The sequence below is a fragment of the Misgurnus anguillicaudatus genome, chromosome 18 (genome assembly GCF_027580225.2).
Source record: "Misgurnus anguillicaudatus chromosome 18, ASM2758022v2, whole genome shotgun sequence".
NCBI classification, from domain to species: domain Eukaryota; kingdom Metazoa; phylum Chordata; class Actinopteri; order Cypriniformes; family Cobitidae; genus Misgurnus; species Misgurnus anguillicaudatus.
In genome coordinates, this window is record NC_073354.2 from 9,138,094 (window position 1) to 9,151,649 (window position 13,556).

The following is a 13,556-nucleotide window of genomic DNA, read 5'->3' on the forward strand; positions in this document are numbered from 1 at the left end:
ATTAAAATACCTACAAATACATTAACACAGAAAATACATTAAAAATGATTATTATTTTTAATGCTGCAAAGTGGATTGCTCAGAATTTGGTTGTATAAACCAAATTGGTTTATACAATTGTATTGTTGTCACGATCCTCGTCTGTTGTATTGTATTGTATTGATCCTCACCGTTTTCCCAATTCCTCTCCCATAAGTGTTTACATGAAGGCTTTTCAATCCGATTGAGCCATCAATAGGATTACAAGCAGATTATTTGATTGCATGTAAACGTAGCTAATGTATCATCAGTGTTAGGTGTGTCATTTCTCATCACCCTGTTTACTGTTTTATTTATATTAACATTTATTCATGTTTATTGTACCCCTATTCTCTTCATTTTCCTTCAGTCAGTGCTCAAATAAGTTAAATATAGTTAAAATATGACAAGGCTTAGCCCAAATTTGAAAGGTTCCAGGGGCAGAGGTCCCTTGAAGAGATTTTTCTTCCGGTCACGGCAGCTATATAAACTATTTTTAAAATCTAATTAATTTCTCTTTATATTTATCAATTTGAAATTTATAACACAAAACATTTTGTTGTGACAATGGCATGACATTTTAACTTCTGCCACCTGAAATTAGACAAAATATGTCATTTATAAAGAAAACATTTAATGTGGTAGAAATGTTTCTTTTCCCTGTTACAATGACTGTTTTCCCACTATAACAATCACATGTGTTAACGAATACTATAAAAATCACTATGTGTTAACAAATACTATAGTATAGATAGATATCTATACTATCTATATACTATATGACAACAATCACTATGCTCTCTCTCCCTCGCTCTCTGGCCCTTTATTACTAATCAAGGAACCGGCTTTACTGACGTGATGCGCGTGACAAACACATGCGATTTATCGTGCAGCCCTATTCCATAGTATTTTCAAATTCATCAGAACAAAGAAATTTGTACAGGTTTGTAGCAACACGATGACAGAATTTTCATTTTTGGGTGAACTATCCCTTTAATACCAGTGGATGTATTATAAGATTTAGGAAGTTTTTCTATTATTAAATATAAAGTAGATTAATTTCAATGCTACATACTCCGATACAGTAGGTGGCGCTATGCCATGATAAGTCATGGATGCAATCTGCCATAAAATTAACAAGAAGAAAAAGTAAACTCATAAATGGGCTTATAGTAGTTTGTATATTTATCAGCTTTTTATATTTTTCTGACTTCATTAACATTTCATCATATTTTTACGCTTTCCTTTATTAGAGCTAAATAATCTTTACAGAAACGTTTCACAACCCTAAACGCAAACGCGATCTCTGGCACTGCTGACGTTTGTGGTCGATTGGACTAAGTTACGAGATTGGTGAAGTGTCTGACTTACAAACTTTTTATTCTCTCAAACAAACTCTGACGCGCGTCACGTGACGGTGTAAGTGATGATGTAAACATGACAGACAGTTCAAAGAAAACTCTATAATGTTTTTTTTCATATACATGAATCAATGGCCTGTGATATTTACCTGAAGGCTTTATCTGTTTTCTTTGTATAGTGAGCAGTATGATACAAAAATCTGTCCTGTGTAAACTTTTAAATGTGTTTTAAATATATATATATTCACAGTATGTCAGATGTCTGTGTGTTATCTGCTTTGTGTTAGACAGTGATGGTTGGTGCTAGTTACTTTTTGCAGACGTGTAGTGTCATTACGTGATTCATCCTGATGATGGCGCTCTAATGTTGCTCTAAAATCATAAAGCTGTCTTTTGGTAAAGAAATGTAAATCTCTATTAAAAACTCATCTATTTTCTCTAGCCTTTGGCATTTAAATTGTAGCTTTGGAGATCGTTTTTAAAAAATGTGTTATTTTTTTAATTTTTTTTATCTTTGATTTTTTTTCTCTGATATTGTTGTGTTTTATAATTGTTTTATACTGTACAGTACTTTGGGACTATTTTAAATGTGCTTTATAAATAAAAGAATTACAACTAAATGTAATGTCTCATTCAGAAATGAATGAATTCTGCTCTATAGAAGTGTTTAGAGAAATGAATGATTCTGAATCTGGTTGTATTTCCAGTGAAACAGACTGATGACTGATCATGACACAACCAAAGGAGGAATATAAGGATGGCAATTCTCTGGAGCCGTTTGAAGTGAGAAGTAAAGATAAGGGTAAATATTATCAGACATTATCAGTTCAATATTAAACATTTCAAACATATCAACAGTTTGTTTGTTGCTCAGCTTATAGTTATATTCTGTATCACTATAAGTGAGATCAGACGCACAGGGCCGTAGCCAGTGATATCCCAATTTAATTGTATTATTACATTTTAAACTAATAGTAGTTTTGTGCATTGAAGATTTTTCATATTGTACTTTTACAAGCGCTCGTGATGATTCAGGAACAGAAGATCAGAGGGAAGAAATCTCATTACTGCTCAGAATGTGGAAAGAGTTTCACCCTGAAAGCCCAGTTAACAAGACACACGAGCATCCACAGCGGACATAAACCCTTCCAGTGTTCCCAGTGTTCAAAGTCCTTCAGAACCGCAGACAACCTGCAGGAACATTCGCACAAACACACCGGAGAAAAGCCACACGAGTGCCATCAATGTGGAAAGAGCTTCTTACGACCAGGGAGACTTGAAGTTCACAGGAGAGTTCACACAGGAGAAAAACCTCATAAATGTGTTCAGTGTGGAAAGAGTTTCAAAAGCACAAGTGAACTGAAGGGTCACGCGCTCATACATGCGGGACAGAAGCGCTTTCACTGTGGTAAATGTGAAAAGAGTTTCACCCGCAGCGGACAGTTGACTAGACACATGCGTTTACACACCGGTGAGAAACCTTACCAGTGTAAACGGTGTAAGAAGTGTTTCTCACGAGCAGAACACCTCAGAGGACACCTCAGTGTTCATACAAAATGAACACACAGAGCAAAGTATTTAAAAAAGTATTAAAAGGTTTGTTTGATAAAAGCGGAACAAACAAATGTATGGCAAGCCGTTTTAACTTTTATTCATTGAGTTCTTGTTATCAACAATTCAATTTTCACTGGTTAAAATTTTAATTCTTGATATCAGAAATTACATTTCTACTAGTAACAATGTTAATTCTTGATCAACAATTAAGTTCTTGATATCAACAATTGAATTCTTGATATCAAGAATTACATTTCCACTAGTAACAATGATAATTCTTGATATCTGTAATTGTATTATCACTAGTGAAATGTCACCATATGCTGCCATTCAAATACAATTATTGATATCAAGAATTAACTTTTTAACTAGTAACAATTGAACTCTTTATGTCAATAATTCACATTTTTACTAGTAACAATATAATTATTGATATCAAAAATAAAGGTTTTTACTAGTAAGAATTGTATTTCTGATATCAGACATTTTAATTTTAGATATCAGAAATATAATATTTGATATCAAAAATTTTATTTGAGTGGTGGCCTATGGTGACTTTTGACTAGTGAAAATTAAATTGTTGAAATCAACAATTTGAGTTTTTACTAGTGGAAATTCAATTATTGATATCAAAATAGCAATTGTTACTAGTAGAAATCCATTTTCTGATATCAATAATTTTTTCTGATCAACATTTTTACTAGTGAAAATTTAATTGTTGATATCAACAATTGCCATTGTTACTAGTATAAATGTAATTCCTGATATCAAGAATTAAAATTTTAACTAGTAAAAATGTAATTGTTGATATCAAGAACTTAACGAGTGGAAGTCAAAATGGCTTGCCATACTAATGGGTTTAAATAGACGTATTTACAAATGAAGAGTTTCGTTGCAAAACGAGATAACTCCGTTTTTTTTTCAGAAATCTCATTTTTTTGGTTGTGTATTCCAATTAATATCAATGCAACTGCAGTTGGTTTGTTTTGATTTAAACCTTCATAACTTAAAAAATACAGCTAAGTAGCACCATAAAACAAAATGATAACATGAAAACATAATTATAAACATGTTTTGACAAAAATGTAAAAAATATTGATTTATCTCGTTTTGCAACGAAACTCTTCAAATGTTGCCCTGTATTCTCACAAGGTTGTGGATTTTTAAGGAATAAAAATGCATTTGTATTTAAAGGTCAAACTTATTCTGTTAAAATTAAAATGTATAATTTTTCGATAACTACACACCTAACCTGTCAAATGTCTTACATAGTTTATTTGTATAGTTGTTTTTTAATAAGTTGTAAAATACTGGCAGGAATAATAAAGAGACTTTTATTTTGAACCTTGAAATATGGCGTGGCGTGTGTGTAAACCCGGAAGTGTGTTGTGTATACTGTGCCTGGTTACTCCAGGATCTTCATTCCATTTGTAAAACAGAAATGCAGACAGTCGTAACCATATCGAGATAACTAATCGATTATTACTTTTATTTAAAATATCATTATTTAACCAACATACACTAATGGCGAACGGTAAGTAATCTTTACTATCTTATAATAACGAAATAATGTAATATTCTTTTTTTAACGATCTGACATTAGACTAGTAACAGTACAAAACATTTACTAATAACAACACGTGTCATGTGCTTCATCAGATGTTTATGACAATAAATGAAATCACTGAAATAAGTGTGAGAGCACAGTATGTTAAGTGTTGGTCATTGATTGACAGCATGTGTGTGCGCGCGCGGGCGTGTGTGTGTAAGTGCTGACACGCTAACAGTAATAAAATAAATTCATATGACTGATATGAATTGGGGGGAACTCTCATTTAAGACCATTTTATCAAAGTTAATTTCAGCTTACAAAGTTTTAACATTTCTTAGAGACAACACCTGTTGAGACAGAGAGAAATAAAGAGAGTAAATGAGAGTATTTTTTTTATGTATGTGTGTGTTTTTCCAGAGCCTGTAAGCACGTGGTTCAAGCTCTACTGTCTAACCGTCATGACTTTGGTAGCTGCCACATACACAGTATCGCTCAGATACACCAGGACCGCATCATCAGTCCTTTACTTCTCCACCACTGCAGTCTGCATCAATGAGGTCATCAAACTCCTGCTCAGTCTGGTGATGCTGGTGAGGGAGACTCGTCTGTCCTCAGATCAGATCTTTGCTGTCTGAAGATGTTTGTCATCTGTGTTTAGTGTCACGGTTATCCTGTCTCACACAGGGAGACGGGTGATGTCACGAGGTGTAAAGCTTCTCTGGTCCAACACATCTTCAGAAGTCCAAGGGAGCTCCTGAAGCTCAGCGTCCCGTCGTTGGTTTACGCCATCCAAAACAACATGGCCTTCGTAGCCTTAAGTAACCTGGATGCTGCTGTGTACCAGGTATTAAAACTCACAAATAAACCTAGATGAAAGTAAACGCGCTCTCATGATGAACTAACATGTGCTGGAAAAGTTTGTGAATGTGGTTTTGTCAACTACCATTAAAAGTGCAGATCTTTGCTCTGTTTAACCTCTTAAAATACCACATTTTGAGCAAAAAGCTGAAATAATTGCATTTTTGTATAGGAATTTTGTTAGAGATCAGATTTAGAGCGATGTTCAAAACATACATGGAGTTTAAAATTAATTAAATTAGTTTTTGCTTCAGTTTTTTATAAATTGGGTAAGAGCTAGAGCCATCTAGTGGATAATAGCGGGATTACAGATTACTGTAAAAACTCGTCAGGAAAGCGTCATTGGCAGTGAAATGTTTTCTCTTAATCAACAAGATAACTTGTCAGTGGCAGGGAAAGAGTTAAAAGTCAACATGGCATCAAATGTGACCTCTAAGAGGTTTTGTGTGGTGTTGTACTGATGTGTAGTATCATGAATCATAGCGAAGATGCTGTATATAGCAGCAGCCATGATCACATGTTCTCAACATGTATAGCAGTGAAAGAAAAAACAAGTGTAGTGTATTGTGAACATGTCATTGATACATGTTAAACCAACGCTAAACATCTCTTGATTCAATTCTTTAAATATTTCAACACCACCTGTTGTCCACATCTTCCTGTCGTGTAGAGACTCGTGTATAATATCAAATCCTGTCCTATATTTTTGTACTCATGTGTATGTTATGTTACAGACAGGGTTAAATCTAATCTGATGATTTTCCTAACAGTTAAGTGTGTGATTTATTAATAGATGAGATGTGGATGTCTGTCTGTGTGTTGTCCATTACATCTCATGTATTGTGCCTAGACGAGGTTTAATCCTGGCTAGCTCAAAATGTTTTACTTTTAAATAAAGACAAAATCGAGGTCAATGCACAAGCTACTGGCCTTGACTTAAGACTCTCCGGGTACCAGTGGCGGCTCGTGACTGCTCTTCAGAGGGGCGCAAATTCAAAATATGTGTTCGGAGTGTCATGTGTGTTGCTTGTTTTTGCAAAATATGCATTTGTTGCGTTATGTGAACCATGTGCATCGCGTGTTTTGTCAAAATAAGTGCCTGCTGCACACCCGTCAAAACCATTTATGATATAAGAGACACTCACGTTCACAAAATACACGCAAGACACTCCCTTAACAGTAAACTCTGATTACGCATGAGATTATGCGAGTATCTGGCAAACGCGAGCGTCTCTTTTATCATAAACCCTTTAGACGCGTCTGCAGCAGGGACTTATTTTGACAAGACACGTGATGCACATAGGATCTCTCAAAGCGCAGAACACACATTTTGAAAAAGGAACCACACACGACGGACTACATACATGTTGTGACGAACTTCGCATCATGTGCCCTCGAAAAAAGAAGTCACCGGGCGCCACTGGCGGGTACACATTTTGGGTGTTCTCTTATGCTGCGTTTACACCAGCCGCGGTAGAGGCGTGAAGCGCGAGTGATTTCAATGTTAAGTCAATGTGAAGACGCGTTCACATGCGTCTGGAGGTCTGGCGGTGCGGATGAGGCGTTTGGCGCGGAAGATGCGATTCCGCTTCATTCGTGCATTTAGTTTGCGCGAACGGTGCTTTTTGTGCATTTTGAGTTTGCTGCGAATTGCCGGCTGACGCCCGAGTTGAAAAATTTGAACTTTGGCGGAATTTCGCGCCGCGTTAACCAATCAGAAGCCTGCTTGCTGCTGTGGCAGCAGCCCCGCACGGAGTCACTCATTAAACCTGAAGGAACGCTTGATATTGTCCGTAAGCAGTCACCAGGATACGACACAAGTTCTTATTCTATAGAGGAGCAGGAATAAAAAGGACCTCGCTTGGAAGAGTGTCAGTGAGGACATTGGGCAACCTGGATACACATTTCACTTTTGAGTCACGTGACGTTTATCGACCCGCGCCATTTATTTTCCCCCTATAGTAAGGCTACCAAATACAACAATCAACATCAGCCATCCTGCAAACAGACAACAGCACTTGCCGCTCCCACAAGAAGCGGATTTTGCCTCTGACGCGCGTCAAATGCTTGATTTTTGCGAGTGCATTCAAACTGTTCAAGCGGCAAACTAGGCGCGGTAGACGCGATTTTGACGCCTGAAACGCAGTTGGTGTAAACGCAGCATTAGACGAGTCTTTAAACCTTAATGAACTTCCACTGTGGTTGGATGCAGGTTTTTTTCTATTAAAAATCAAGGATTTTTTTTTAACCGACCAAACTTTAGAAATGGTGGTTCATGTTCTAATGACCTCTCGTCTACATTACTGCAATTCATTATTTTTAATTCTGCCTCTCGTTTGCAGAATAAAAGTTTTGGTTTACATAATATGTGTATGTGTACTGTGTATAATAATTATGTGTATATAAATACACGCACATACATGTATAATTTTAAGAACAAAAAACATTTTTCTTGCTATAATATAAATTATTTAAATATAAACATGTTTTTATACGCATTTCTTAATTATATACATGCGTGTGTGTGTGTATTTATACATAATTATTATACACAGTACACACACATATATTATGTAAACAAAAACTTTTATTCTGCAAACAATTAGTCACGACTAATAAAAAGGCTAATAAATATTATATTGTGGAATCTCCAAAACTCATCTTGATCGCCTTCAATTGGTCCAAATGCTCATGACAGATTTCTTTTAAAAAGCATTAAAGCCATCATAGAGGCATAGAGGAGATTGAGGTTTTTCTGTGATCAGGCCACAGCCTTTAGAGATTAGACAATTTTTAAGTCTCTTCTAAAAATTTATTTGTCATCTTTGGTTTATTATCCCAGACAGGGTTTATTCTAGTCTCAGACTGAAATGCATATTTCGGCTGCCTTCTTTTAAAACACCTTGCATTGACATATCTTAACATATTTTAGTGTCATTGTTTTGTCTTGTGATGAACAGCAGTATTGTCTTTTGTAAGGTTTGTTTGTAAAAACTACTTAAATGTCCTAATATAACTAAAGTCTAGTCCTGGATTAATCTAAATCCTGTCCGGGAAACTGACCCTTTATCTTTAAGATGCCACTAAACTTTTCTCCATAATTAAAGAAAATGTCCTAGATCAAAAGCCCTAGCTCTCCAATTTTATTTGTTTGTTATTGTTTTATTTGCTTAATTTTTCCCCCTTTTACAATGTATGTAATTTAATGGTGTATTGTACTTTAAACTTTGGATCCTTGTTGTTTGTCCTGTATATGTAAATTTTGAAGAAAAAAAACACACACAACGTTTGTCTTTTAGTGACTTTGTTAAGTCTGGTGGCTGTTTTAAATGTGCCACATAAATAAAGTGAAGTTGTTTTGTTTCAGGTGACGTATCAGCTGAAGATCCCGTGTACGGCTCTGTGTACCGTCCTCATGTTGAATCGCTCTTTGAGTCGTATGCAGTGGTTTTCTGTCTTTTTGCTCTGCGGTGGCGTCACGCTGGTCCAGTGGACTCCACCTGAGTCCACTAAAGTTCAGGTACAACCATCCGATCCAGTTTACATGCACCTGAGGTTTACAACATTAACTTGTTGATTAGCATACATCCATCTTTCTGTTTTCAGACAGTTTGAAATCTTCTGTGATTAAGCAGATTCATAACATGACTGAAAGATTAATCTGTACCGTACATTAGGATATAATGCCTGATAAAAAAAAACATTTATAGGCGGTCTGTTTTGTGTTGATAATATCAAGCTCAATGCATTAACATTTGGAGAAAGTTTCTGCGTCTGTGAATCTTAATGTTGTTGTGAAACAGGTGGAGCAGAATCCACTCCTGGGTTTTGTGGCGATCGCTGTGGCAGTGGTCTGTTCGGGGTTCGCAGGTATGATCTCGCATCAATATGTGCACAGATAATGGTGGTGTTGATTCTGATGAGAGACTCTGTTTGGATCAGGTGTGTACTTTGAGAAGGTGCTAAAGAGTGCAGATACGTCTCTGTGGGTCCGAAACATTCAGATGTACCTGTCGGGGATAGTTGTGACGTTCATTGGTGTCATCGTGACAGACGGGGCTGAAATAATGGAGAAAGGATTCTTTTACGGATACACGCCCTGGGTCTGCATGGTGGTCTGTGAGTAATGATATCAGTGTTTCTACTTTTACAGGACATGAATTCAACAATTAATTTGTGTGCATTCAGGTGTGATTTTGTGAATGTGACGTTGGTGGTCAAACAGGTTTGTGTTGTTTTGTGATTGCAGTTTTGGCGAGTGTTGGAGGAATGTACACATCTGTGGTGGTGAAATACACGGATAACATCATGAAGGGCTTTTCTGCAGCAGCTGCTATCATTCTGTCCACCATAGCGTCTGTGATTCTCTTCGGTCTGCAGATCAGTGAGTTCTTCATCTTCTTCACTAAACTCAGTATGAGAGGAGTTATTCTCAGTAGCAATGAACCTTGAAGGGATAGTTCACCCAAAAATAAACATTCTGTCATTATTTTCTCATCCTCATGTTGTTCTGAACCTGTATGAATTTCTTTTTTCTGATGAACACAAAAGAAGATATTTTGATAAATGATGGTGAGCACACAGCTGATTGTAACCATTGACATCCATAGACGGAAAACAAAAGTTATTGAAGTATTGTGATGAATGATGAAGAAGATGTCTTGAGGTGTGGTAACCGTAGTATAAGCGGAATTAAATTATTAGAAAAATAATGCACACCCGAGGTGGTAATCGCGTCGTGGACATTACCCCTAGGGTGTGCATTATTTTTCAATAATTCAACAGCCCGGAGTCAATTATTCCGCTTATACTACGTTTACGACACCTCAAGACATGGATCACATGATATATTTAAAGGGATTCGTCTGGTTTTTGTACTTAAATCGCTATTGTGAGTAGTACTATTTCTTCCGCGTCTCATCCAACGGCTCTTTTGCTTGTTTCAAAACGTCATTTTAAAGCTGGCAATGGAGGCTTGAGCCGTTGATAGCATTCTAATGCAGTTATTAATTAAGTTATTAAAGCGAGAGAGAGAGAGAGAGAGGGCGAGCAAGCTAGAGAGAGATAGCTGTGTGAACGAGGCAACTCTGTGCATCTCTAAACAGCGCTGTTACTGCCTCGGAAAATCCTCTGTCATGTTGTTTTTGTTAGTCCGTTATTACAGTTAACTATGTGAAGTGATATGGAACTGTAATGCAGTCAAGAGAGCTGCCTGGCACTACGTTCGGCGTGCGTTTCCCAGAAAATAATTGCACACCTCAGAACGTTCATCAGCCAATCAGATTCAAGCATTCAACGGACCCGTAGTATAAATTTTGGTAAATGATGGTAAGCACACAGTTGACGGCAGTGTTGCTGGTAACACATTACAAGTAACGTGCATTACGTAATAATATTACATTTTTCCGAAGAAACGAGTAAAGTGCGCATTACTTTATAAATGTACACATTAATATCTGAGTTACTTTTATAAAAAAGTAATGTGAGTTACATTTTAGTTTAATTTGATTTAAAAAAATAATAATGTACTCAATTAAACAAAATGTACTCATGTCAAATCTTGCACTCAATGTGTGCATGCCTGAGCGGGAACAGTTTAAGTCAGAAACCGAGATGGCAGGCCAGAGCTTGACATTTTTGCGATGGAAATATGCAATTTCTGAATGCAGAACTTCTTAGTCATAAAAAAACAAAAAAGAGATCAAGCCTCAGACAAGTAAGAAAAAGTAACGCAAAGTAACATAAAAAAGTAAAAGTATTAATTTCCATGAAAAGTAACGCGATTAGTTACTTTTTGGGGGAGTAACTTAATATTGTAAAATATTACTTTTAAAAGTAACTTTCCCCAACACTGTTTGACGGTACCCATTGAATTTCATCGTATTTGTTTTCCTACTATGGAAGTCAATGGTTACAATCAGCTGTGTGTTTACCATCATTTATCAAAATATCTTCTTTTGTGTTTATCAAAAAAAGAAAAATTCATACAGGTTTACAACAACATGAGGATGAGTAAATGATGACAGAATTTTTCTTTTTGGGTGAGCTATCACTTTATATTTACATACAGTACTATGCAAAAGTCTTAGGCCACAACCTGCAGCTTTGTTGTTTTAGCAAAGTTTTAATGGCCATCAATATTTATTTTTCACTCTTTTTTTTAAGATACAAACAGAAAATACAGGAAATATGTTCATAAAATTAAAAACAAAACAATTTTCACAACTAAATGTCGTCTTCAGGTATCAGTCAATAGTGACCTGTCTAGGCACGAAACACATCTTGAGCTTTTTTGAGGAGACTGAAGTCATTAGAATTAGAAATAAGGATTTAATTTTATTTCGATTTAAGAAATCCTGCAGTTTCCTGCTATTGCTCAAGTGGAAGGGGTGTTTACCCTAAATACTTGACACTTCAGCATATACTTTTATACAGTTTTTAATACTACATACACATTTCCTGTATTTTCTGGATGTATTCTATTAAAGAGACTGAGAAATAATTATATATGATTACTATAACATTGGAAAAACAACAAATCTAATGGTAGCATGGTGCCCAAAGAATATATTATATATAATTTACATATACATATATATACATACATGATGTAGAAGCAGTCAAATATTTGAAATGTAATAAATGCATTATACAGAGTATTATATTTCAATGCAATGCAGAAGAGTTTCTTGTGATTATTGTATGACTGTAGTTGTATAGATATATTAAATTTGTTTTGCTTGATGTATGTTTGTTCTCCGCAGCGATGACGTTTGTGACAGGAACCACGCTGGTGTGTATCTCTATTTACATGTATGGACTGCCAAAACAAGACACCAGTAAAATAACAAGCACACACAAAGAGGAAACACAGAAACTCACATCTGTCTGACGAGACTTTAATGAAAAACTGTGAACATCACTGAAGACGCTCTGATAGATCTGTTTACAGCAGATGATCACTGACGACCATCAGATCGCTAGAAAACTCAACATCAACATCAGAATGAAGTAAAAGACTTGAGATGATCTTTTGAAGGAAGGGTGGGTGCTGTGGAAATGGACTGGGAGGTGTGTTTTTTATCAGTTCGGTTTATAATTTCATTTATATGTTTGAATGAACAGACTGACATTTATGCCACAATTGTACATGTGTGTTTGTGAAAGCCTGGTTTATGAATATTTTTAAAAAAAAACATTTCTATAAGGTGACCCACATGCGTCTGGATCGTATAAACCCTGTCAGCAAACACATTCATTACACTGCCATATAAATGATCAATACAATGTAAAGCTCTCTGGTAAGGGTACACATCTTTGTTTAGGACAATCTCTGAAGGAATCAAAGGTTTTATTTAATTTGGTGATTTGTAACTAAGGGATGAACACATGAGTCTCAATCCAATTATGATATTAAATGTGCGTAAAGCATTAATTTGGACTTCATGTTGGAACGTGGTTGTGAATTGCGAGGAAAATAATGAATGCAAACAACATGTAACTGAATACACAACTACAAAATAAACAGAAGTTTTAATAGGGAGGAAATGATTCCCATAACTTCTGATGATGATGTCACAGGACACGCATGTAATAAAAGCTGCTCGAACTACACACAGACTGTGTGACATCATTCTTGACCTTAAATTTACATTAACCATTAAAATAAGGCTACACAAATGTTAAATGCGCTCTCATTTGTAAGTCACTTTGGATAATAGGCATTTGTAAAATAAATTAATTTATACCACAGGTCTGTTGAATCCTTTATTCTGATTGGTTGATAAAGTTTTTACACCTCTTGATTATTTTTCTGTGAAGGGCACACCTGACCTGTCAAATGTCTCAAAACAACCATGAGAGAAATGTCTGTGGTAACCGTGGTATAAGAGGAATAATTGACTTTGGTCCTTTAAATTATGTAAGGAGTAATTATTCAAAAATAATGCACACCCAAAATAGTAAAAAAAGCGTGGGGTGCAAATTATTTTCGAATAATTCAAAGGACTGGGGTCAATCATTCTTTCCCCACGGTTACCGCAGACATTGCTATGGTGGTTGTTTTGGGACATTTGATTTGAGGTTAGGTGTGTGTTTTACAGCAAAATAATCAACACTTGTGCAACATTTCTCAACCAATCAGAATAAAGCATTCAACAGACCCATGGTATAATTGAAAATAATGCACACCTGCAGTGTAAAGGGGATTGCAC

General features: G+C 35.8%; 2 protein-coding genes across 3 annotated transcripts; both read left to right on the forward strand.

The window, feature by feature from the left end:
- The first annotated feature begins 1,114 nt into the window (after nt 1-1,114).
- On the forward strand, nt 1,115-4,285 carry LOC129429715 (uncharacterized). Of its 2 annotated transcripts, XM_073855823.1 has the most exons (4): nt 1,115-1,437; nt 1,671-1,775; nt 2,087-2,181; nt 2,398-4,285. In XM_073855823.1, the coding sequence occupies exons 3-4, from the start codon at nt 2,109-2,111 to the stop codon at nt 2,937-2,939; spliced, it is 615 nt and encodes a 204-aa protein (XP_073711924.1). In that variant the 5' UTR covers nt 1,115-1,437; nt 1,671-1,775; nt 2,087-2,108; the 3' UTR covers nt 2,940-4,285. The 2 variants fall into 2 exon arrangements, with proteins under 2 accessions (XP_073711924.1, XP_055042544.2); XM_055186569.2 differs by lacking the exon at nt 1,671-1,775 and having other exon boundaries at nt 1,120-1,437.
- A 22-nt stretch (nt 4,286-4,307) lies between these two features.
- On the forward strand, nt 4,308-12,957 carry slc35a1 (solute carrier family 35 member A1). The gene is made up of 8 exons (XM_073855822.1): nt 4,308-4,467; nt 4,903-5,078; nt 5,168-5,329; nt 8,711-8,863; nt 9,147-9,213; nt 9,286-9,462; nt 9,593-9,727; nt 12,108-12,957. The coding sequence occupies exons 1-8, from the start codon at nt 4,458-4,460 to the stop codon at nt 12,233-12,235; spliced, it is 1,008 nt and encodes a 335-aa protein (XP_073711923.1). The 5' UTR covers nt 4,308-4,457; the 3' UTR covers nt 12,236-12,957.
- The last annotated feature ends 599 nt before the right edge of the window (nt 12,958-13,556 follow it).